At 38.0% G+C, this 25,341-nt stretch overlaps 2 protein-coding genes across 5 annotated transcripts; one reads left to right on the top strand and one right to left on the bottom strand.

Moving 5' to 3' along the window:
- The first annotated feature begins 1,399 nt into the window (after positions 1-1,399).
- Positions 1,400-3,199, top strand: LOC143464515 (plasminogen receptor (KT)-like). Its single transcript, XM_076962318.1, has 4 exons — positions 1,400-1,590; positions 1,798-1,904; positions 2,115-2,224; positions 2,485-3,199. The coding sequence occupies exons 1-4, from the start codon at positions 1,465-1,467 to the stop codon at positions 2,592-2,594; spliced, it is 453 nt and encodes a 150-aa protein (XP_076818433.1). The 5' UTR covers positions 1,400-1,464; the 3' UTR covers positions 2,595-3,199.
- A 623-nt stretch (positions 3,200-3,822) lies between these two features.
- Positions 3,823-23,624, bottom strand: LOC143464514 (uncharacterized). 4 transcript variants are annotated; one of them, XM_076962314.1, is made up of 18 exons: positions 23,404-23,624; positions 23,019-23,125; positions 22,695-22,774; positions 12,617-12,753; positions 12,333-12,458; positions 11,544-11,664; positions 10,653-10,802; positions 10,363-10,446; positions 9,981-10,087; positions 9,750-9,860; positions 9,542-9,631; positions 9,304-9,414; positions 6,348-9,160; positions 5,647-5,745; positions 5,368-5,472; positions 5,100-5,197; positions 4,732-4,882; positions 3,823-4,431 (listed from the first exon to the last, which is right to left on the bottom strand). In XM_076962314.1, exons 1-18 carry the CDS (start codon positions 23,488-23,490, stop codon positions 4,308-4,310), a joined length of 4,701 nt encoding a protein of 1,566 aa, XP_076818429.1. In that variant the 5' UTR covers positions 23,491-23,624; the 3' UTR covers positions 3,823-4,307. The 4 variants fall into 4 exon arrangements, with proteins under 4 accessions (XP_076818429.1, XP_076818430.1, XP_076818431.1 ...); XM_076962315.1 differs by lacking the exon at positions 10,363-10,446; XM_076962316.1 differs by lacking the exons at positions 22,695-22,774; positions 23,019-23,125; positions 23,404-23,624 and adding an exon at positions 13,934-15,929.
- Between the last annotated feature and the right edge of the window lie 1,717 nt (positions 23,625-25,341).

Raw genomic sequence — 25,341 nt, 5'->3', positions numbered from 1 at the left:
TGCTATTGTAACAAGGTTATACATTGTGGTGAAATTGCAACCTGCAACAACAAAAGTTCTGACACAAATAGTTAAATTCTTTGTTTATTGTATGCTTCATTTGTCAATTAGTAGATTAATCTCTTCACAACAATCTTTGCGCGACACCTTGGGCCAAATGTATGAATAAATCTACACTGGGAAGTTTCCAATGTTTGAAAAATGTACATCCATCACTCACTTCGCTGACTTACTTCTACAGGCATACCTGAATAACTGTTGTAGGGTGTAGTACGCAACTGGCCTTTTTTTATTCATTTATTTTTCGTAAAAAGCGCCCCGGGGACGAAAAATCAAGCCAGTTGTTACTAACATGCGCCAATGAACAGGAAAAAGTGACAAAGCTGAAAAGGCTTAAAATGTGCTCAAGAAAAATAACATTGATAATTGCTGGTAACAACTAGCACGGCCACTAAACCTATAATTAGTTAAATTCATAAAACGTCAGTAGAAAAAGCGAAAAATTAAGCAGACGAGCAGGTGGTGTGTTCAAGCAACTGATGATTAAAAATTGCTTCAATGCTGTACATCAGTGGATGGGAAAAGAAACACCATCCCGGGCAAGAGCCCGGTTTCTGGTGGCCATAGCACTAAACAAACACATTTTTAATTAGCCCGAATTTGTATAGCGAGAATGCACACCAATGACAATTAATCTGTGGAAGATGTGATGATAATACTGCTCGTTGCAAGATGGAAATTTCTCTGGTACATCGACAATGATGTGTGGAAAAAGATGCCGATGCTGTCCAATATACGGTAGTGCTGAAAGAAAAACCAGTAACTGGTTCCAGTCTTCTATCTTAAAAATATGTGGAAGCGATCTGCAGTAATTGCAGTAAATATGCAAAATAGTCGTGTAAAGAATGTTGAAAATTTAGAAGTTACTTAATAAATAAACAGACTGATGCATAATTTTCATAGTCCAATTTGAAATTTCCGATACTATGATCATATCAAAGTGCTTTATCAAAAGGTACTTGTCATGCGCATGCTGGATGCTTACTGCCTATGTTTAGAGTTTGGCAACAACAAATTTGGTGACAGGTGGTTGAGTAAAGCTTTAATTATTTTGTGACAAGATGTTGGAGGAGCAAAATATCTTGGGTGAACTTCAAGTGTGCATTTACAGTAGTATTGGAATCACTAGAGTCATTGAACAGACTTGATTCAAACGTCCTAAATGACCTGAATTGAGTTAGAGCTCAAAATGACTTGTGTTAAGTGATGACGGTTATGCTGACAAAAAAGACAGCTTTAGGTAATAAAAACGAATATATACATTTTTTCTAAAAAATTGTGCTTCTCTGAAAAATTGTATTAACACAAATTTTAAGCAATTGAGGTATTAAATGATTTTCTCTTTTTACTATTTGTAAGGTATTGATTTAAAAGTAGCTGGTAAGGTGTGGTATACTAAGCATCATGGGTCAAATAGCAAGCTCAGTATCATCAGGAATGAAGGCGACTATGGAAGAGAACTTCAAGAAACAACAGGATTTCCAGTATAGTGCCTTTCAACTGCAATTAGAGCGTCAGCTTGTCATGCAAGTGTGTGGTTATTAGAGTAAGAATAAGTTTGCTTTGTACACATATACATTATACCAATGCTGCTGGTCTTGAAAGTACTTTATTCTTGAAATGTGTTTGGTTAATTGTTATGTTATACTGTATACATATACATACATATATATATATATATATATATGTATTTTATTTGAAAAACAGAAATGGTGTTTGACTCCTAAAATGTTTTAGAATGAAATTCGGGAAAGGCAGATGAGCATGGGTATTGGTCGAGCACGAGAAATTGTCAAATACTACGGAACATTTTATTCGCTTCTTGTGATTGGTGGAACACTAGGGTAAATGGACATAAGTTTTATTTATACTGTGTATATGTCATAAATCAAAACATCAGCAGTAAGCTATGCATTGTAGGTGGTAGTCTACTGGATATGTCATGTGACTAGGAATTTGACATATACTGTCAATCTTTCACTACTGTGAAATAACTTCAATAAATGATCTTCCATAAAAGAAAAAGTTTATTAACATGCAGAACTGTCTTGCAGAGCTATAAAGACTAAAAGGATGACACCATTGTTACCTGCTGTTCCACTTGGTTTTGTATTTGCTTACCAACTTGATGCAGCATATGGGACATTGTTGCAGAGGGTTAGAGGTACTTGTGGTGGATTAAATTTATTTTATAATTGTTATTTTCCGAACATGATGATATATGTATTGCATAAACTGCAAATCCAGTTATTATCGTTAATATTTTAATTTTCAAGCTTAATAATGTTGTAATAATCTCTTCTCTAAGCTCAAACATAACAAGCAAACCTGTCGTCTGTGTACCATATGATGAATTGCAGAAAAGCAGTAGGAGTTAACAGTATAAAATCATTTGTGAATTTAAACTTTTGTTCTAATTTATAGCTGAGGCAGAAAACATAATGAGAGATGAGAGAGATTTGATAAGATTACCGAACGATATGCCTACGTTTGAAGCAGTTGAAGCAAAAAGACTGGCTGCCAAGTCAAAATAAATGTCCAGCATAGTTAAGTTGTGGTGATTGTGCTTGTTGGAAAGGAAGTACATACTTGCTATTGTAATCAGTATAAAAAAGTATATAAAGTTTTTAATTAATGTGTAATCAAAGTTGCAGTGCTTTCACAAACTATCTCATTCTCAGATGCTATGTTAACCATGTTTCATGGAATATTTGAATAATGAAACTTAATTTGTTGTTTACCTACCTACAAATCCGCTCTTTATAAACTGGTAGTAATTGCCTATTTAACTGTGTTGTGTATTGTGCCTGTCCGTGATATAAAAAGACATTTTTTAAACCCACTCCATGTACATTTCTTTCTGTGATATCCTGTGTACGTGCATAGAAGCGAATTTACAGTTATCGTATTACTTTGCGCAATGTTTTAAACATGTTTAAGTAATTTGCTACCTCGACATAGTCAAATTTCTATTCAATTGAAGTAATTCTATGAATGATGCAAAGTCGTTTGGGTGAAGTTCGATATTGTATGATAACATTGATAGGCAATATTTCAGTGGCCTATTATTGCGTTGCTGTAACAAACAAATCGCAGTTATCAACCCGCCAATAAACAAGTATGTTTAATTGTTTCAAAAGCATTTTTGCATGACTAATCCAAGTACAAGAAACAGTACCATGTTTACAGTAATGTAAATATAACTGACGTCTACTGAAGTCGTTTTCAAGGCAACATAAGCGGGGTTGATGCGTTTGCGTTATTCCGCTGGGTGGTGTAGGAGACATACTTTCGTCATATTTTCGTAGGGTCCAGTGCGACTTTTAATGTGCAGCATACTAGCATCTTTCACTTTTACAATAAAGAGGTAATCACGGTAACATTAAAAACATCTTGAAGAGCGCGGTAATTTTTTAAAGACAGCTATTTCATTGGCAAAAACTGTATGATAATTCTCACTTAAATATTTTTCCAACCTGAATGTTATTACATACTAACCCTAATATCTAACCTTTCCGCGTTAACACACTTGCCTTTCAGAAACAAGGTATAGTCATTTTGTAGTTAACGTATTCGACAAAACTTCGAAAAAATAAAAAAGCAAACGTTTCGCGTTGTGCTCAACATATTCTTGAATCTTGATCAGAATAGAGACTGATTGTATTTGGTGTAAGACGGTGTCAGTTATGTTTTCAGTTATCTTTCACTGGATTGGAGTTTGAATGTATTTGATGTGAATGAACAATCCCACACAGTGAGAAATGAGGTTAAGATCTTTTAATCCAAGCCACAAGCAGCAGCGATTAGCACAATTTGCGATGATGATCTGTGCAAAGACGATACACAATTAATGAATAATAGGCACTCACAGTACGCAATTATATTGAAGCAGTAACTTTACAAGAGAAGGGCGAGGCAGTAAAAACAGACCTACCAAGCGATTTCAAATAAAAAAGTTCCACATCGCAAAAATTTGATTTCATTGTTAGCAAAATAAAATGAGCATACACAGATGTCAGAATAATCAAAATTACTTGATGTCACAAATACATGAAAATATGTCAGACATAGTTGCACAGTCCACGCACTGACGAAAACCTTTCAATAAGATATAGGCTATACGACTTTAAACCCAACGAGGGGCCTGACGCTTAGTTCTTGGTGGGACATCCCAGTCAAATCGCTTGCTTCGAACCGGTGGACATATCTTTCTTGGGATGGGTTTGTTCTCGAACGTTCTTCACGGATCATAAGTTGGACACACTTGCCGATCTCTGCATCTCGTTGATCGGTTTATCAAGTTCGTCACCTTCGGCGTCTTCCGTTATCGACATCATCGGCCGCGTCGGCGTGCGACTGCGAGTGTTGAACCTGAAATAAGATTAAATTCAAAAACACTTGGAACCACAAAGGATCGTTCATTATAATTTTTTTTATTTTGAAGCCAGAGTTAAACTTGATCCAACGGCGTGACTTTGTTTTTCGTAGCTATCAGAAACAACAAACTAAACAACAGACTACAGTTTATGACGCAATACTCGACACAAGTGTCCGGTTTTAAAATAACAAGGAAATTTAAATGGCAAGCTCTATCCAGTTTTACTGTTGTTTTTACTACCCTACTAGAAATCCACTTCAAAATAGCAAGATATAAAAGGATAAAAATCTTACCTTCCGCTTGAAGAGATGGGTGGATAGCTTGTATTTCCGGCGTAAGACTTTCGGTGTTCCGGCGTCCGATTGGGTCGACGGCCCTGTCGTCCTGACCCCATAGCCGCTCGGAGATCACCCATCGATACAATCCGGGTTCGTGGTGAAGAGTCTACGACAAAGAGATGGAATTGATTTTTTGGGCAGGATTAGCACTTCTCGCAAAAAAGAGCGAATATTTTATCTTGTACATATATAGGCATATACGAAGTTTTCATAAAATAATTAAAACTATTTCAATATAATTCACTATTTCATTTTCGTTGAATGCTGCCATTGATAAAAGTTCAACAATTTTTTACATGATTTAAAACTTTCGAATCTTATACCTGCAACGTCTTCGCCACCCCGGCCTGAACCATTCGCTCTCATATTTAACGACATTTGAAGTTTCTCGGCTGCGCTCATTTGCAAGCCCGAGCCCGATCTTCAAAAACATTCACAATGAGAGCCAGTTTTATATTAAACCAGTTTAAATCAAAGTAGCAGGCCACTCGGAAACAGCCAAAGTACGCCAAGTTCAAGTACACAGTCGTTGATAGCACTCGTACACAATAGATTGATTAGCTATTTACGGAAAAAGTTATCAGGGCTTACTTGGAGAAACTTTGCAATAACAAAGCTTTAAAGTCATCTCTTGACGTAGAAGAAGACGACCCTCCAGCAATACGACGTCGTCTGTCCAAACTGGAGGTGTGGTATCTGCGCATTGGATATTGGATTTATAATATGAGACACAAGGTCGTTTCGATTTCTTTTAGACAAAACCGATTTCACAATCGAGTAAGCATCAGATTAATTCTGTGCGACTCAATGACGCGTCACTGACCAATATATCGGTCAAGCTTGTAGGGTTAATTTGATTATCTTATTTACCTTCCGTTGGTTCGTCTTTCCAATGTCGAAGACGGACTCAGTGTTGGTGATTTCACTTCGTTCGAATCGGGCGAGGACGGCCTCAAAGACTCTCTTAATCTGGAACAAATATATTTCCTTGAAACGGCTAGTTTTATTTTCACTGATATGCTGCGACTAATTTTTTGATGTCAAGTCAATCATTTATAGTAATGTGTCGATTAACAAAAGAAGAAGCTCATTTTTACAGCGTCTTAATACTGTGTTGTTTTACTAATCGGACGCTATTTGTTTGCCCGTATCACAAGTAAAGGCTTTAAACTTAATTTGCAAAGCAAATATCAAGAACCAAACACATGTAACTGCAGAACAAAAGTGTCCAAATTGTCTGGGCTTGTGAGATATTTTAGCAACAAACACGTCAAAGTTTATCGACTATTGAAGAATCTCATATCAATTTTTGCATTTCCTTAAACATTATGTACTTCAAACATAAAATACTCGATGATTTTGACTTAACCAAGCTTTAAGAAATAGTGAAACGGTTTCATTATTTAAAATAAAAGTGATAACTGTTAAATATCCTAGCATCTTTATTGGCGTAAAAAGGACGTACTGGCCGTTCCTGAGGTAGAGTATATGAAAATTTTTTATACAACTTTACACATTTAGTTACAAGTTAAATTAAAAAAAAAGTGGAACCGTTTAAAGATCGTTTTCACCTGTGCATTGACGCAAGGAAGTCGTGGGTTTTGGCAGAGGTGGGAGAGTTGACACAGATACTGTCCGCAGTTAAATTATTTCTGTCCTCTCCCTTGGTCGGCTCTTCCTCAGCTGCATCATCTTCTTGTGGAGGATTATCTACTTTTCCATCCATTTCTATTGAATTGCTATTAACTGCAAGTTTGTCCGTGTCTACTTCGTCTTTAACACGTTTCTTGGCGTCAACGGAAACTTCAGCTGGCTTCGTTTTTTCCTCATCTAAAGCTTTATCATCTTCAACATCCTGCCTAATTTCAACCTTCTCATTCAATGGCTCTTCAAGTTTTACTTCAGATGCAGGTGAAACAACGGGCTCCTGCTTGAGTACTTGTTTCTTGACCTCCTCTTTTTGGATGTCAGCTGGAATTGATAACTCTTCCTTTGGTTTACCATCTGACTTCACCTTAGTCTCAAATGTTGAAATCTTTTCACAAACGTCTTCTTTTTTATTTTCAGCAACTTTATCTTCCAACACCTCGGTTTGGTTAATAGACTTCATATTCTGAGAGGGCGGATTCTCAGTTACGGATGCAGTTGCTTGAGGATCATTCAACGTCACTTTAACTTCAGATTTATCCTCAAATTGTACAGTTGAATCTAAGGCAGCCGCTTTCGTGCTTTCAGGTACACGTTCTTCGGGTTTTGTCGATTCTTCTGCAGCTCTCGGCGAACTTAAACCACTGAAGAAACGGGCTCTAGCATCGGCGGTCTTCGATCTCAACTGTTGGCTTTTTGCACCAAAGTGTGAAGGTTCGGAACTAGCTGCTTGTTTGTTTTCTGTTTCGTGAAAACCGGGCTTGGGAGGAAGAATTGGCTTTGGTTTAACGACGGGCTTTGCGTTTGCTTGTAAGGTCTGTAATGGTTTCGATGGCTTTGCCGTAACTTGTGGTTTGGTTGGAGAACGCGTCCGCGAAGGAATGTTATTTGCGACAGGCTGTGTTGTGCTCGTCAGAAAAACTGAAGGCTTTGATTTGCCGGGTTTTGGGAAAACCACCGGTTTTACAGGAGAAACTGGCTTCGGCTTACTAGATGTCGTTACGTGTACTGCGCTGGTTTTTGTCGACTGCGTTTCTGTTTTTAAGTTCAATACTAAAGTTTCCGTGGTCGAAGTACGATTTTCTGGTCGTTTTGTTGCTTTGATTTGCGTAGACTTTTCGTCCACTGCAGGTTCTTTGCTTGGACTAGTGAATATAGAGTTGCTTTCAGGCAAGGGTGATTTAGGAGGCTGTGCATTTAACACTGTTGTTGCTTTGCGTTCAGTGAAGCAATGAGTATCCGTTATAGCCGGTGTTGTATGTACAGGCGGCGATTTTAACGCAGATTTAATGGGTGAAGCAGGGTGCTTGTTGACGGGTATAAACGGTTGAGGCGACTTGCTAGGACTCTGCGACAAACTTGAGCCAGTAGTACTTGTAATTTGGGACAGATCGGACAAAGAACCTTCGGGAGAACTGCACGGTGATGGCGGGAGCGCGGACAGCTCAAATACCGAAGTCGGCCGCGGCTTAGGCCCGGGGACACTCAATGGAACTTTTAACGGTTCAATTGCAGACGCTGGTCTCTTACGTGGTTCATGCATAGATAAGGACGGGCTAGTTGGCTTATATGGTGAGAGCGGCCTCTTTGACGGTAAGTTAGGATTAACCGTTTTCGGACTCGGTGAAGTAGACAGCCTGGTAGTTACTGGCAGAGGTGGATGCATCCTTGATAATTTATCAGCATCGCTTTGTCTAGACTGCTTCTTAAATTGGGGTTGTAAGGGGACTCCGCTTGGACCATTTGGCATTAAAGGTCGTTTTCCAGCAAAATTAGAGTCGGGGAGCGTCTCTATATTACGCAATTGTTCAGCTTGAGGTATTTTTTCGACCGCGGAATTTACCGAAACCGTTTTACTTGGAAATTTATCAGAGTTAGTCAGCGGTTCCATATACGCCAAAATCTCCTTTGCTTCGTTATGTCTGGGATGTGGTGATCGTAAACTCGATGCGCGTCTCGGAGGAGACGGTTTACTCGGTTTCCTCTTGTTCTTGTTGGGAGTTGAGTTGCGTCTTTCAAAACTCATCTGCAGTTCTGTCTGAAAATCCATGTCCATATTGTTCTTGATCACTTGTTGTTGCTTCTTTCTCATTATTTGCTTTTGTCGCAGCCTCTCATCGTTAGCAATAAAATCTGATCCGAAGAAATGCTTAGAGCGGAAGTCCTCTTCCGAAGGGTGGGGCACCGGGGTGACTGGTGTTGCCATGAACACGTCCGGGGTGGGAGAAGGCTGATAATTGGGGGTCAAACTTGTCTGTGAGATAACGCTTCCGTTCTTACTTATGCCGCTATCTTTATGCATTGACGTGTAATATCCATCTTGGTCCTGCGAGAACAAAGAGCTATTGAGGCTCCGGACATCGTCTTTTATCATCCCATCATTGCCGCGACGATTGCCGAGAATCAGAAGATCCATCGGGGAATCAAGGTGGGTGATGTTGGGACCGTTTTCTACATACCCCGGGTTCATGAAATTATAAGCTCCAGCGGGAGTTGCAAATCCAACCTGACATGGGGTCTCTGTTCCATTCCTAGGCATGTACAGAGATTCGTCCGGGGTTGACGTCATATCCTGTCGGGGCAAACTTGTAAGTGATAAAACTGATGACACAGGAGTATCATCGAGGACGCTGAGTCGGCTGTTGATCGAGGACGTGGAAGAATGAAGAGTTTGTGGAAGAGGAATATCGACTCTTTCATTGAAATTTGACACAGGAGGAGATTTATTGGCTAAAACCTGTTAATTTAAAAATAAGCCTGACTTAAAATTAGTGAACAGTGATTATTATAGATAGCAGGTAAAACCCCAGATGTTCACAGCAACTCGAAACAAAGGTATTTCAATCAAAAACTAATTATTGAAAACTTCAGTAATGTTACCTTCTGCAATGCCTGAGTCACATTCTGGTGTTGTAATAATATTTCAGACGTCGTAGAATGACGACAACTCTCTGTACCGCTCCAAAATCCAGACGAAATGCGATCTTCGCCCTGAACGAGATCGACGGTTTCATAAAGATGATACAAAATATCTCTGGAAGCCAATATCACAAGGGGCTCGAAACACAATCACATACTCAACATAGTTAACTTGTTGTTTTAACTTGTCAAGACTAACCTGTCCGTTCTTCTCTCTCATAAATGCCTGTTTATGGCCTGCCTCGGAGACAACAGGTGAAAGATGGCCATTTAACTCTCTGGTCTCCGTCTGCCAATCAAACGACATGGGTAAACAGTTTTATGATGATATAATGAGCCTAAAAACACTGTATAGAGCGCGTATAACCTTTAACAACTTCGTTCAAACAGCAAGGGTAGATGGTTACCTGTTTGCTGGCAATAGGGCTCGTTTTCTTGGGTGTCATGTCGACTGCGCCGCCGTTTTGTAAACTAACGTGCGCGCCTCGCTGTGGTGAAGGTCTATGATCCGGAGGTAACTATACGATGAAGTATTTGGGTAATACAATGACACGGTATACCCGTGAACGTTCGTTTGTGAAGCGGTCTTTTATGTAAGACTGAACTTTGAAGTGGGTTGGTTAACAGATTGTACTTACAGAATTTCTGTTTTTCGTTCTTCGTTTGACTGGGGAAATAGGCAACACCTTAACCTCGTCGGTTTGGATTTCAGCGTTGTGGGTCTCCCGGGGCGAAAACGACAAGTCTAGATTAGAAAATTAGATTTATACTTATAAATTAGAATTATACTAGTCTAGAGTATTAGAAAATCATTTACTCGGTTTTGTGCTTATAAGGTGCCACCATGAGTTGATTATTAATAACGATAACTAGTTAATGATTTTTTAAATGGCCAATCACACCACAGTGAATATCGATGATTTAACAGCTCATGCTAAAAGCGTCGTATACACCCCCGGTTACAATCAAGCAAAATTAAACTTCACCATTGGATTAACACAAGAATGGCGTCGCACATACCACTTGCCACTGAGCCTTCTCCGAAGAAGGAAGAATTGGAATTAACGTCTGAATGCAAGCTATTCGGTCTGTGCATATCCGGCCCTGCATACGAGTCGGTGAATGTAAGCAAAATTGTAGCTTTATAGCAAGCAACCGATTGTTACTGAATATGAATCTCAAGCAATAATTACACCATTACCATAAGCCATGCAGCGGTGGCCACACAATCACAATCAAAAACTAACAAAGAAAACGAGAATATTCTAGAAACTTTCAATGAGTTGCAAAGACAACACCAGAACACTTACCAAATTCTTGAGAAACACAGCCCGGTAAAGCTGTTAGTGTCTTATGGCGTTCTCTGAACTTTTGCTGGCTTTTTCTGCGCACAGAGTTAACTGTTGACCTTTGCGATCTCCTTAGGACAGCTCTCCGTTCAAACTGTGCGCCAGATGTGTCTGTTTCGTTGAGAAATAACATTCACAGTTAACATATTCTGAACTGCTCTATCTAAAACGTGTTACGCCTAACCATGTGCTGGCTGTAATAAGTTCCAACTGAATATGATCTGCTTTCACAAGCGGCGAGGAAAAAAGAAATTTCACCTAATTTCCAGCTATTCTATTACGTGACTCATTATAAAGTACAAAAGATTTCAGCCCGCACCCAGGTAACTCAAACTCAATTTAAAGTGAGCTATTACGCTTCAGCAGTCTTCAAAATCGACAGGTTGTTCGTAGCTTTTTGTTAAATATTTTGAAATCCAACCATACCTGCTCGTCTTTTGTTTAAGACGACACGCATGATAGTCTATCAAGCAGCCAAATATGGAAGAAGTAGAGCTTTCTGAACGGGACTCTTTCAACCCGCAGAGAGATATAAAAACGGATTTCGTCGCGCATTTAACTAGGTCTTTGCTGAGCTATTATTACGATAAACGGTAATTGCAGATGAAAAATGACCATAATTGGTTATATTCACATCGTAAACATGGTTGGTTAAAAGTGTCAGGTTTCTGGTTTACTAGAAATTGATTTTCTTTGAAATAAAGCGCTCACTTCAATTCTGCTGTTTACGACAACAAACTGGCGTAAATGGTCAAGTCATACCCTGTTTTGGACTAAAAGTTAATATCACTAAGTGGACAGCTTAAGTCGTCCAATGTGGCGTGGATTCAGTAAAGTTAAACGACAACTTACCGACTGTCACCATCTCCGCTTTGTGCTGAGCGCTCTCTTTTTCCATCTTCTGCTTTGGTGTGGGGAGGATGGACCGTGGATTGTAAAGCTCGTTCAGTTCCGGAGATGCTACGATATTAGTCTGAAAAGTTGTTAGAACGATATTAAATTCGATGGTCTATGACTAAGGCATAGAAAAGTAAAGAAGTGCTAACTGTTTTAATGTCATTTGCGCCATGACCACGGATACGGTTTGTCGGTTTATCTAAACAAGCGCCGAGTGTTGCGTTCATAAAGCACATTACAAAACTCGCCGTGATTTCCACTTGAAGTTCCGACGATAAATAAAGTTTGAACGCGATTCAAAGAAAAAATAAGTATAAACAACTTTAAAACATGAAGATGTTTTGCAGAGAATGGGGACCGGGACTTTAACGGACAAGTGCTTCAAGGAGAGCATTTTAAAGTTTTCAAGTACAACTCCTATTGTGCTGGTCTTGAAAGCGCCAAGTTTTCCACGAGTGCTATAATCAAGCACACTTCAACTCCTGACTTAGCCAGGGCAAAACAAGACATTCAATTTTTAAGACCCAATTCAGATTAGGAACCAGTCAGTTCGTTATTGATACAGCTGGCCCGATTCAACTGAATTATACACGCCTACTACATTTCAATCCAATTGCTACATTTAAAACCATTGATTAAACCATCCAACCAATACCTAAGTATGATCAGAGCTGCTAACACAACGACCTAGTTAGTTGTTTACAAACATGCGGGTTATAAACATAATAGTTATTTATCCTTTACCGTTGATTTGGCGGGCGCGACGTATTTCGCAGATGAAGCATCTTGCATGAGAATTTTCGGATCGAATGACTTGGGCCGCGAGGGCTTCGCAAAAGCTGCGGAGCCGTGTAATATCCCATTCCAATCCTGCGTTGTACATCAAAATAACTTAATCCAAAATAAATACATATTCTATTATACAGCTGTAACGGGTAAATACTTATCACATAACACGGGGTTATGATGTTACTTTCTTTCTGGACTAGCTGGGGTCGTTAAGGTCGTGCTTGGAAGAAACAACTTACGTTTCTGGCAAGCTGATGAAGATGTATGAGGCAAGGAGTCCTTGAGTCGGATGTGAATAAATCCTCTTCCACCGAGTCTCCTGATCTGTAGTGAAGATAAACGGGGATTTTCTGCTCTGTGTCCAGATCCGACAGGGCTGAGGATAAAAAAAATTATGTGTAGGTAAACAGAAACTGAGCTGTGTTTTCCAGATTAAATCCAACAAAATTGAACCTAATCCTTCGCAAACTCCACTAACGCAAAACAAAATGGAAAAAGGATTATGGGCAAATAAAACTGGTCCAGATAACACAACATGTTTATCACTTCAGAGCGCATACTACCTACTCAAACGGTGACCCCATCTAACCCGGCCATATGTTTCTGATGTAGGGAAAGCCAACTTTGATCAAATTATATCCCCAAGCACTTTACACAAGTCGCATCCATCGTTCGATATCAAACTTCCGAACGGTAAAATGGGCCATAATCGTGAAAAACGTCGAAAATTTGATTGAAGGCAGTCGCCGAAATGAAATCACTTTAGGCAAAACTTTACAACTGTCAGTTATCGGCTGGGTAACGTGTCAAGCGATTAATCTACTAGCACTTTTCAAGTAGTATGGCAAATGTCAAGAAGTCGAAGTGCGGTAAGTACTTAGCTACTGAAATTAAATTGCTGCCAAAACAGACACGCACAGTAGGTAGCGGCCCTTTAAAACAAATACAAGGATTATGGCAATAACCCGATTGCCTTGCTGATATTACCGGGCTGCTTTCAACGTTAAGTACAACGTACACATTAATATTTGAGCAACAAATTAGACGTAGACGCTGCACAAACAATAGCTAGCATATACAGAGCTGGATTATAAAGAACCCAGTTCAGAAATAAACGTTTTAGAGGATTCTGGGTGAGGCAATGACGAAATAAGCTCAAAATAAACAACCTGTAATACTATCTTACATTCAAAAGGGTTTAAATGGATGGAATGGTTTGAAATAATAGCTGTTTGTGTTTGAACTGGACCAGCTATATCCCTTCAGTAACCCACATTCGGTATTATAGGTTTGACTGATGAATGCGGCTCCTATTTACTGGTTGATTTATAGCACGGACTGATATTAAATATCCAATATTTGCATGAAAACATAATGGAAGCTGAACAAATCGAGAAAACAAAGACACTTACAAACTCATACAGTGTACATTACTGTAGTTTAGTCCTCCAAGAAAGTTACACAAAATAAAACAGACAAGGACAACGTTGAATAAACACAATACACGAAATACGTTGCTGCGGAAAACTTGGTATTTTCTTTGTCTTAAAACTTACATTTATAGTAATCTCTAGGCTTTTCACTCTTCTTCCTTTTCGAAGAAAAAGATCGCCGAAGATGACTTGGCGAATTTTTTGATGAGTTATTTCCCATATTCGGGTCACCTTCTCACTACGGCTCAATAATCTGTACTTGGAATGCGGGTCAAACTTTACAAATTCCAGTAAACCTTTGACGTAAACTATCACGAACGATATACCTGAGCTTTGCGATATTACAACTTGCAGCTAAACATCAAACACCTACTCTGCAAGTCAGCATTCAGTATTTTATATCTGACAAAGCGTGAAAAAGAAACATTAAGATAATTTACTTTTGCCAGCTCAAGTGTACGGTAATCATGATTGCCCTTCGCTAATTAGCAGTAATTTCGGCAACAGCAGTTTGCTGATCACTCAACGCGCTAGACCAGAAGTTTATCACAAGTATACTGTCTACTGCATAGTTAGCAAACCTGATTTCAACTGATTGAAGAAAACTAATCCGCAAAGTTTAAACTTGTAAAAATATTAAATTTGTTGAGAGACTACACCGAACAAGGCCATACAAAGAACGTGGGAAAAAAGCGAATACGACGTCCTCAAAAACTAATCCCTTTCAAATTTGAAGATTCCCTCCCTCAAAAGACCGGTGTTGTCAATTATGGAATAAAAATGGTCGCCGTTATAATGATTACTTCTCACGCATTAGTATTCTGTCAAATTACTCTTCATCCCTTTCCCTTCGGAATATCAGTTGCTTGTACGCAATGAAATACGAGCATTTTTACATAAGTCTCGTTATAAATGAATTTCAAGTCCAACCTAAAATCTTTAAATGAACATTAAACATTTTACAGCCTCGCAGCTTTCATCAAATTTCCAAATCAATAATTAATCTGTCTTCTGTGCACTACGTTGAAAACTAATTATTAAAATGCGTTTTGGCCACCTATTTATAATTGTTTTAAACAGGAGGCAAAAATCGAACAGTTTTGCAACTAACTATGACCATGTGCGTCAATTAACAATATAAAAAAGCGTACTATATGACAAGTCGAGTTTTCGACAAATTACTGAAGTTACTACTGAATAATACCTATAAAATGCTGATAAGGTTAACAGCGGTACAAGAGTGCAAGCAAGTTAAGTGCACATATAATATACGGGTAATTGCTGTTTGCCCAAAGGCTCCGTTATCATGGACGACGTCTTTACACGTTTGCATCAGAGGCTACATGCGCTTAACCTAAACCAGGCACTCAGCGTCGACACTCAGCAACTTTCCCTAATGAGGTCCTCTAACAATAGAAATGGCCGCTTCAACACAGACATGCATTTTCTCACCACTTCTTAAAAGCTTACAGGGTAATTACGTAATCTGTAAAAGACAGTCTTTGACACACAGGGCGATACTTAGGCAAATATGCAAACTGACTATTACCTTACTTTACACGACAGTCCGGTAGATGGGTATAAAAAATTTCAACACGGTTAAGCAAGGTAAGGCCATCTTACAATGAGTTGAATTAATTAAGACCTAAACCTTGGTTCTGATCTATTTTTTATGACTCTACCTGGTTTTAAAGAACAATTACTCATTGATAAGTAATCCAACCCTATGGAATATTCATAAGGTCAAAATAAATATCTCCAACGCCAATTCCACGAACAACCTGAAACTGAACAACTGCTTAAAAGCCGTGCGGCTAAAAACAATAAGCCCGGCAAGATACCTAGCACTTGAACATTGTGACTTACGGCAGAGCTATACGTAACAGTTGGAACTCGGTTAATAAATAATAGACCGCGCTGCTAACAACGCAGAAACACGTCAATATCATAGAGTTAGTTGGCTGGGCGGGAGTCTAAAATCTATTTTCGCTGCACTCAGATTAGACAAACAATACCTGAAAATGCAAATCCATTAACAGGAACCTGTTTATCACGTACAGAATAGCAGCTCTATCCTTCAAAGCTAATAGTTGCTATTCTGGTCGTTACCGCATTTGTCATGGTGAGTTGAACAGCATGAGGTAAATATGCCACTCCAGCTAACTCCAATTGGTGCCTAAAGCTAATCTGATAATCAACTCATTTACAGCGCTATAGATTGCTACGGATAAACCAAAAATTTAAGAATAAGAAGGATTGATTTTGCTATTTCTTTTGTATACATTGAAGTACTGGCTATTAGTAATTTTGACGAACGATAATTTACGGTTTTAAAATATTCCTTCATTGTTGTCGTTCCCTCCTTCAATAAATGTCCTAATTGGAGTAATTTGAGATTATAACGTCATTGAATTATGAAGCCGCGAAAAACGTCGCCTTTTCTCCATAACCTAATACCCGGCCCATTTGTCAAAGCACAATAAACTGCTAGTGCTTACTAAATCAACAAACGGTAATCGATGGAAGTGTAAACTGCGGCGCAAGCTTTTTTAAACGCTGAAGTCTGACGAAAACACGACAGAAACGTCAACAAGTACGGTTAGCTCACAGCAACCTAAGGTGTATAGCAAGAGACAATGAGATGACGCAAAAATTGTAGGTTTAGCGACATCAGAACGGATCCAGTTCATGAATTTGAATTAAGGGTTGTGTCTGTTGGAAGTTGTAACTATTGTAGCGCTTGCGGCGTTACGATTACTATCACTGCGATGAATCACGCGTGTCTGACTGAACGTAGAATGGTTTGTGCTTGACAACGTCTCAAAATCTGACACTATCACTATCGTAGTAAACTCTAATGACGTCAAAACAGTAGTCATTTCTGAGTTACTATAGCTAAACAACACAAAATCAGTTTAGGGTAGGGAACCCGCACCAAATGGGTACTGCAAATGCAAACTACGTCGTATACCCTACGGCCTACATGATACCCACGCAGCGTTTCCCAAAACGGTTTCTACAAGTAACTGAATTACTAAAACTGCTGGAAATTTATGACTTAAATTTCATGGTGCAAACATTAAGTCAATTAAACACGTTTCAGTGTATTGACAATTTAACGATGGCATACGTATACAGTATACAGTAAGTGGTGGGATTCAAATATTTTAACATCCGTTTCTCTCACTTGCAGCATGCCATATTGACCCGGGGCCGAGATAACATAGGCCTATACATACGCTTGTTAAAAACCGGTTCGCGAAGTCATTTAAATTCCAAGAACCGGTTCGCACGAACCGGCTGAATCCCACCACTACTTGCTTGCAGTTAACAAGGGATGCTTTGGTTTCCATTAAACTGACGCTGCTGTAATCCTACGCTGTGGCCAGTTAAGCCATTTTCTGACCTGTTGTGATTGCTCCCGTCGGTTGTTATCGTCATTGCTCCTGAAAATGATTTTAAGCCAAACGCAGGAAAATTCCCAATTGCTGTGATTTCAGCTGGGCTAAAACTTTCCCGTAAGAAATAAATAGATTTCTAAAACCGGCTGCGAAAACTAAAATATACGGATTACGCGCAACTGGCCAGATCACGTATCTCGTTATTGTTGAGTGGTTCAATTACGTAGTATGTAAAACAACAAATTTGCTCCCAAAAGCAGCAGAAAACACCTTGCAATTTTAACCTTATGTTGTTTGACTGTATTCTAACCAGCCAGCGTTCCTGACAACTGACAAGCAACTCCACTAAAGCACCGTCAGTGTGTAAATTTCATTACATATTGCTCTGTCATCCAGACATAGATGAATTATAAAATTTATTGGAAAACGAGACATGCGGAAATTTTTTTTTATTAAATTACGGAGCAATATTTAGTCCAATGCGTGTTATATCTGACCACGGCCAAGCTTCATGGACAAGGAATGCAATCTAAGTGCCGTGGTAGTCATTCCATGAACAACTTTGGGAAAATACAAATTAAATCGAAATTGAAAAATATTACAATACGATAAATTTGCAAAAAGTCGACAGTGAAAAGCTCTTCATATAAGTTGTAAGTCGCTTTACCTTGCTTGAAAAACGAACGCAACGAATAATAATAAAGAACTTAAGACTAGAACGTGACCTGATCACACAAAGAACGTGATCTCTGCGTCAAACAAGATTGTTTCGACACACAGAGCTTCGCTAAGTATCGTCCCAATTTTTGGTTACTGAAGCATACACATGACGTCTTAAAACGATGTTCATGCGAAGGTCAAGATTCTTCAGTAAATAAAAAGGTTTCACGTACCCACCTACATTTCTCCGAATACTATCCATTGGCCTCATTTTACGACTTCCGCCAGTTCATAAATTAAGTCAATATATTTAGTCATTTGAAGTAGTTAGGACCGGCTATTGGGTTCAGAAAACGTGAGAATAAGGCAATTTCATTGACAACACCACAATAGAAGGTAATGTAAACATGATGGGGATGTTCGTACCGTGGTTACTTATTACAAAATGCGCTGTAGCTGCACCATTTATCAAGATTAACCAATTAATTAAAACTGTTTGTTAAAAACCGACAATTCAAAAATCTTTCCAACATTGTTCACATTTTGGATAAAAATTTATATCCTTCGTTATGGTTGTAAAGATGACTCAGACCTGTTTATCGACCAAATTGTTTCTGCAATTTCTATTGTTTACCAACTTCACCAGATGGCCTGGGTACTACTCCAGCGCGTCACCGAGCGGCGAATTAAAACAACAGCTCGAAAAAACAAAATAGAATAGTATGAAAAAATACACTGCATTGTCAACAGACATCAAGTTCCCACGATTGTTTTGAATGAAGCAGTGAGCAGCTAGCAAATATTTAATATCTGACCATTGATGATGGCTCTCTCAGTAAATAAATGGTTAGTTATTAATGACTAAAAATGTTTGAGGAATGCCTAATTTACTTTTAATAATAGTGAGCTGCAAACAAAACAATACCACTAGTGTTTTTTCGTTAATATTATTATTTAATAAAATTAAAGTTGAACACTTCATAAAATATTGCACCATTTACTGAAAACTACATTAAAATTGCCTAAGGCAGTGTAAAGCAAAAAATGATTATACAGGTATCTAAATTTAACTTTTTCACAAATTCCAATCTTCTGAAACCTTAATTAAAATCAAAATTTAATAAATCGTAACCAGGTTTATAAAATTTATCAAGTCAAGTTTGACTAAACTAGTTGGACATGTACAGGCGCCATAATTATTACACATTGTACCAGAACATGATAGTCGCACGACATGAAAATGATTAACCACATCTCCAAGGTATACCACCATATCTGCATAATGTACTTCTGTACGTCGCAAGTACAGTGCTTTCAAATCCCGAACTAACCACTGCTACACAACTCATTTAAACACAGACAACACAGTTTTTCCTCCAAGGCATTGATAACAACCGTGACGTCATGTTTAAACAGTGTTAAAAGTAGTCTGGGAAAGGACCCTTCTTAAGAGAGCGGGAACCTAGGAGTACTCAACCATTTAAAAAGAACGAAGGAAAGCGTCGATTAAGTAACCATGTAATCGTGGCTTCATTTGTTCAAAGGGGTTTTGGATTTGCTCGGTCGTTGTTCTAAAAGCAATGAAAGAACACTTCACAAAGTGTTCGTGCTACTTTCGACCAAACCCAATCAGTGAATGATTTCAAAACTGCATTGATTGAATGTCAGACGGGTTTGGTTTTGTTTTTAAATCTACAAAAGCTTTAACTTCCTAAAAGGCAAGTGTTTAGTTATCGGATTAGTAACGCTGAAACGATTAAATCCGGTAAGAAACTGAACAGGACGCATACCGCACGCAAAAGTGTATAACTCTAGGCCAAATAAGGGCACAAGGAGTGCGTGAACAAATACGCTGACTACATGCTGTGCCTTGTTACAAATCGCCGTGTACGTAGCACCTCAACGTGTGTCGGTTATTCATAAGGCAGTTTGCATATATTTCATTCGCAGATTAATAATTAATTATTCCCCTCTTTCTAGGGTTTCCCGCCAAAATGAACGAGTTCAATAGCTCTGTGGAGATGCGCACGTGTATTAGTCGATCACGATTTATTCAAAATTCCAACTTTAAATTGCCCATGCTCTATCACATGACGCCCAATGAGCGCTTCTCAAGTGGGCTTATGACGCTTTAAACACGACGTATTACGCTGTGTTTTGGATATTAGCGGCAACGCAAATAGGCTCACAATACCAGAAATAGGTTCCCCAATGAATGTAAACCGATTTTAAGCGCTGCGGTAATCTGCACTCAAAAATAACCAGTTAGGCATAATTTTTTTCGTTTCGGTTAAAATGCGACGAATGAATCAATTCTTTGCAAGTGACTTTTATGTATAAAAGCACATGGCTAACAAACGCTAAAATTTTGCTGGCGATAATTTCAGCTTAAATTATTTATTTGTTAGTTTGAGCTTAGTATAGCCTAAAAACACACCAAACTGCCGCAAGAATTTCACTCGTGCAAAACAACTTTTTCGTGGCAAAGCGGTGACTGACAGGTTAACATTTACAACTGCATTAAACATCGCTTTCTCCAAACTGTCGTTATAAAGTTTGTCTAAAAAATGCACAGGCATCGGTTTAGGCAACTACAAGAAAGATTAAAGGAAACGAGTCGGATTGTCATGAATTAGGACTTATATAATCACAAGCATCCGCACCAGGTGTAGTTCATACAGCGGTGTGTGAAATTTGTATCGTTCTCTAAGGATAGTGTCTTCTTCATACCAAAACTACAAGGAAACCAGCTGAAGCTAATATAGCTTTGATGATAGGGTACTATGCTCTCAAACAGTAAGTTTAATACTAGCATTCAACGTTCATGTTACGGAAAGTTCAACGTAGTATTTTCAAAATGTTTCGAAATTAATGCCATGCTGTTCAGCCGTGCTATCCCCTTATATAGAAACGCGAAAAGCATAACGAATTTGATCAATTATAAACAATGACCAAATTTGGTCAAGGGTCGCTATCGATTGAGACAAACAAAAATGAACCAAGAAGACAGATTTACGCCGGACGTGTTCCCGAAAGCGACAACAGGATGCCTATATAACGATTGTTCAAGACGTATCAGTCAAAACAAGCGGTATTTGTTTCGCAAAAGCCTTTCGTGTGTGCAAAAAGGGGCAAAAGAAGATGGCATTATAGCGTCACAATAGAGTGTGTGACAAAAGCGAGTTTGGATTACAAACCAAGCGCAACCACAGAAGGAAAATTGGGAGACAATGAATGTAATCACCAACTCGTCCGACTGATTGGGTTCAGGTACTGCCGTGCAAAAACAAAAGATTTGCTACAATACCCCAATAGACATTTTTTGGTAACACAACGCAGTTTAGACCAACAACTCTTACAATACACAACAAAAGACCAAATCAACACACGCAATGCAACGTTCTGGTTGAATTATTCTAAAGCTAGAGTTAGCCACACGAAGCACCTGTTACGTTACATGTAATAACTTATTGTACTAAGAAAGAAATGAACTATCAACTACTGTGCTATCGCTATCTCATGCAACATTGTTGGTAAAGCGATATGGATTCAACCTTTCAATTAAGACGATTAATTGCGCCATTAAACCGCCGGTATGTAAGTGTTAAAGAATTTAAGGCATTCAAAACCTTTCAAGATAATTATCGTACAAAGTCTAACGCTCAATTGTCCAAGCCACCACGATAGCCAAATCGGTCCGATCCAGACAAAAAGACCGGAAGTAATTTACCCGATGACTTCCGATTAAACGAATGAAAACCCAACTAACTGTCGAATATACAACTGATTTCTGGAACTTCAACTGGTATCAGCAAAAACTTGATTGATTTGTGGACGCGTCATGAAACCCCAAGTGGGCCATTAAAACATTAATCATCATTAAACGTAGCACAATCATTCCGTGCAATACATGTGGTGTAATATTAACGTCCACCGGGTAGTGCATTGTCTAATGTAAAACTTATCAGCAGGAAATAATTTGATGCCATCGAATTTGACCCAAGGGAATAGGATGCATGTCCTACCATGCATAGCGTAGATCACTGATTTCCCCAGATACACGAGCAGACGCTTGAATAAACATTCGGTGGAATGCAATCAAAGATTAAAGTTCACATGTTCGGGTTCAGGGATTATGACATTCACATGATAAGAAGCAGCATTGGCTTAACTAAGCCACATTGAAATTAACTTGTCATCCAATGCATTGCTTATACAGCATAACTGTTACTTCTATCCCATACAGTTCCTTAATAATCCTAATCCATAATAATGCAAACGTGCGCGTTATACAAGTGTGGGTGACACCATCGTATTTCCATTCGAGGTTCAACGGTAAATAGATGTCGGTGAACAATTGACCTGAATGTTATCTGTGAGAAACTTATCCTACAAAATATCTTATTAATGTTATTGGTTTGTTGTGTTTATCTTTTTATGCGATATTTAAATGGCAGACACAATAAAGTGCTGACAAAATTTTATGTTTAAACATAAAAAATAAATGTGACGCTTTAACTCAACTACTTTGACAGTAGACACATCAGCCAAGGTATTAAAACAAAAGTAATAACTATTATGGTTGCCAAAAATACATTTTTTTGGGTAATTAGTAATTACCCTCACTTACTTCAAAGTGACTAAATGAGCTCACACACCTCATGACAGTAATAAAGCATGGTATGCAGTATGCTATGGCAGAACAGAGCAATGTTAATGAACGACGTGCTCCATCAATTAAAGTTCAAACTAAACTTTTAAGCAAAAACCAAATAAAAACGACGCAGAATGCACACTTGCACAGACATGCAACATGAACTTACGGATTTGCACTTCTTTAGGGTTCAATTTTTCGGTATTTTCTTGCAAAACGCTGAGCCTTTTGTTTACACGCTGGCAGCGTCTGAAAATAGTATAAAACATTAGCAACTTGGCGTACAATTGTGCAGTTTAAATTATCTTATACAAAGGTTGCATTTACATATAATAACGTATTCATATTGTGTTTCATTCACCTTTAAAATTACAAAAATAAAAAGCGAAGTTCAAGAAGAACAATGTCAGCACTACTTGTCTTATTTGAGATAACTTTTTGTTGGCATGTATATCAAAGTATCAGTCAAAAAAGCTTGGTGAAAGCTACTTACTGGCTTATTGACTTCACTTCATTTTCTATCTCGCGGAAGATATCTTCAGCGTGGAATGTGAGAGATGAAAGTTGTTTTAATGCTTTAACCAATGCATTATTCGCAACCTATAAAGCGCATGCAATCATTTAATTTTAAGAGCAAGTCTAAGGGACGTTGCTGATCTGAAAAGCTTTGCAACTTTATTTGCTTGCTATACATACAAGTTATCACATTATCAGATAATCCGTTTACTTAAATGGTATTGCCTGGTTGCTTGCCCACGGCAACTGACAATAAAGACGTCACAAGAATATTTTATCCTTATACAAGAGAAGTTGCGTGAAGTATTTACATTGTTCAAATAAATGAAATTTTTAATACTCTACTCCACAAAATACCATACTTCTGAATGTTCTTCAAACACTAGCGTGCTGTCTTTTTCATGTTTTCTTATTTGTCCAGGTTCAATCTTTCGTTTAACAAATGGCATGGTGAGACCTAGCTAATCCAATATAGATATTTGAAGAATGACGATTTCTGAACAACTTTGTGGTTCATTAAGTCTGGGAATATTGTAACAACATTGTTTTACTGTTTATTCTTTAAAAAAATCAATTTTCATGAAACACCTGAAACAAAAAACAATATCATTAACATAAATTTGACCCTATTTTGCAAAAGTCCATTAGTGAATATGAGTACATGCTTAAAAATGCACAGGAATTCTGAAAGAAAATCCACATGAAGGCATTCAAATTTAAAACTGGCATAAAATTGAACTGTTTAGTTACAGGAGGTATAGCTACATATGCCATACGACCCATGAAAAAATAATACTAGCCTTACCCATGCTGGCTACATATATGGAAAACACAGTCATGGGTAGGCCTTTCTAGTGACTGACTATTCTTATTCTTAGCTGTTGAATTTATCATGTGTAGGACTGTAGATTGGGGTCTATTTTAACACTTTCTCACACCTCCAAAAATTTCATGCCAAAAAGTTTTTCTCATTTTACAGTTATTCTCCAGTGACACTGGTTGGTTGTGCGAGCCTATATGTTTAAAGCGGGTGATGGCTCGCGTCTGTTTTGAAGCTCTTCAGCGTTGCTGGTTTCAAACTGTCAAAGTGAAAATAGAATTATGTGGATTGCTTTATAAAATGTTTATTAACCACAAAACAGCATATATGGAGCAGGGCCACTCTCTCAATTTCAACGAAATAATAATTCAAACTCCATAATAAAAATGCTTACTAAATCCTTTGGAACTCATTGAAAAGTTTCTAATTTTAACATGCTATCTTTTATGTGGTGAGATTATTCCAGAGTTCATACATCACTGGGTTTCCACATGAACTAGTATCAAAAAAACTGTAAAGAACTGAAGCAACTGCCCACCTGATAAAAACAAGTAGGTTGATTCACTGACTGTCTGCCAAAAGCTTCACATCTAGGCCTGTTAGATGAAGATGAGATATCATAAAATAAGTGGAAAACATCTTCTTAAAGGTTTAAAAAGAACCTCCCTGGTATTTATGCACTTCAAAAACTGAGAAATTTTGGCAACAGCAAAACACCCGATGTTTAAATATGAACATATTTTGTAACCTTGTACTGTATAACATTCTCTTTTGAATGTAAATTGCTAAGCATTTGAGGCTTTATGAGACTACTGAGCTGATATGTAACACAATGGGAGTAAAGTCTTTTTTCATTAAAATAGGAAAAAGTCGTTTTACCAAAGTGAAATTTTCTGGGTGCCTCCAAAGTATAAACGCTGGTTTGGATGGTATGAAACCTTGGACTATTTGGAATGTTTCAAAGTAAAAAGAGAATGTGGCAAAGTAAAAAAGTCCTTAAACCAACCATTTAACGTGGCCCTTGCAAATACTAATTCAATGGAGCAGTCCAGAAAAACTTAGCAATCTTAGTGATTGTAGCAGTGGTCAAGATCAATCCGAGTTACTTGTTTAATTTGGAGGTCCCCTAACTTTCCAGAATTTTTTTAAACTCAGACACAGTATTTGGATATGGTAAACAAAGGCTAACTTATACAAAAAATCAACAGAAATAGAATAGCCAAGTCTAGTGCAGAAGAGCAAAACCATGTGATGCATTTGTATAATGACAAAATAAATAATAATCATAAATGACATCAGATTATCAATCTTTGAAAAAATTACATTTCAGTAATAATAAAAGACAATTTCAACACAAATTGATTTTAAAATTTTAAAGCAGTTCGATATTGAACTATTGTTTGCTTATCAAGTATAAAAAAAAGAAAGCAAAAGTTCTATTTTCAGTTTCTTGGTTACAGCTATAAAAGTGCTGTGCAAC

Source organism: Clavelina lepadiformis, chromosome 7, assembly GCF_947623445.1.
Source record: "Clavelina lepadiformis chromosome 7, kaClaLepa1.1, whole genome shotgun sequence".
Taxonomy (NCBI): Eukaryota; Metazoa; Chordata; class Ascidiacea; order Aplousobranchia; family Clavelinidae; genus Clavelina; species Clavelina lepadiformis.
This window is presented reverse-complemented; position numbering and strand designations above follow the sequence as displayed.

What these genes read in the sequence shown, in the direction of transcription:
- LOC143464514 (XM_076962314.1), bottom strand. Translation starts at nt 23,490, where the DNA reads ATGCCATTTGTTAAACGAAAGATTGAACCTGGACAAATAAGAAAACAT. An exon ending in AGAAGGCTCAGTGGCAAGTG is followed by an intron (nt 10,088 to 10,362) that starts GTATGTGCGACG and finishes TTTCTAATCTAG; the next exon opens with ACTTGTCGTTTTCGCCCCGG. An exon ending in GGGTGGCGAAGACGTTGCAG is followed by an intron (nt 4,883 to 5,099) that starts GTATAAGATTCG and finishes TCTTTGTCGTAG; the next exon opens with ACTCTTCACCACGAACCCGG.
- LOC143464515 (XM_076962318.1), top strand. Translation starts at nt 1,465, where the DNA reads ATGGGTCAAATAGCAAGCTCAGTATCATCAGGAATGAAGGCGACTATG. An exon ending in AGCGTCAGCTTGTCATGCAA is followed by an intron (nt 1,591 to 1,797) that starts GTGTGTGGTTAT and finishes AAAATGTTTTAG; the next exon opens with AATGAAATTCGGGAAAGGCA. An exon ending in ATTGTTGCAGAGGGTTAGAG is followed by an intron (nt 2,225 to 2,484) that starts GTACTTGTGGTG and finishes TCTAATTTATAG; the next exon opens with CTGAGGCAGAAAACATAATG.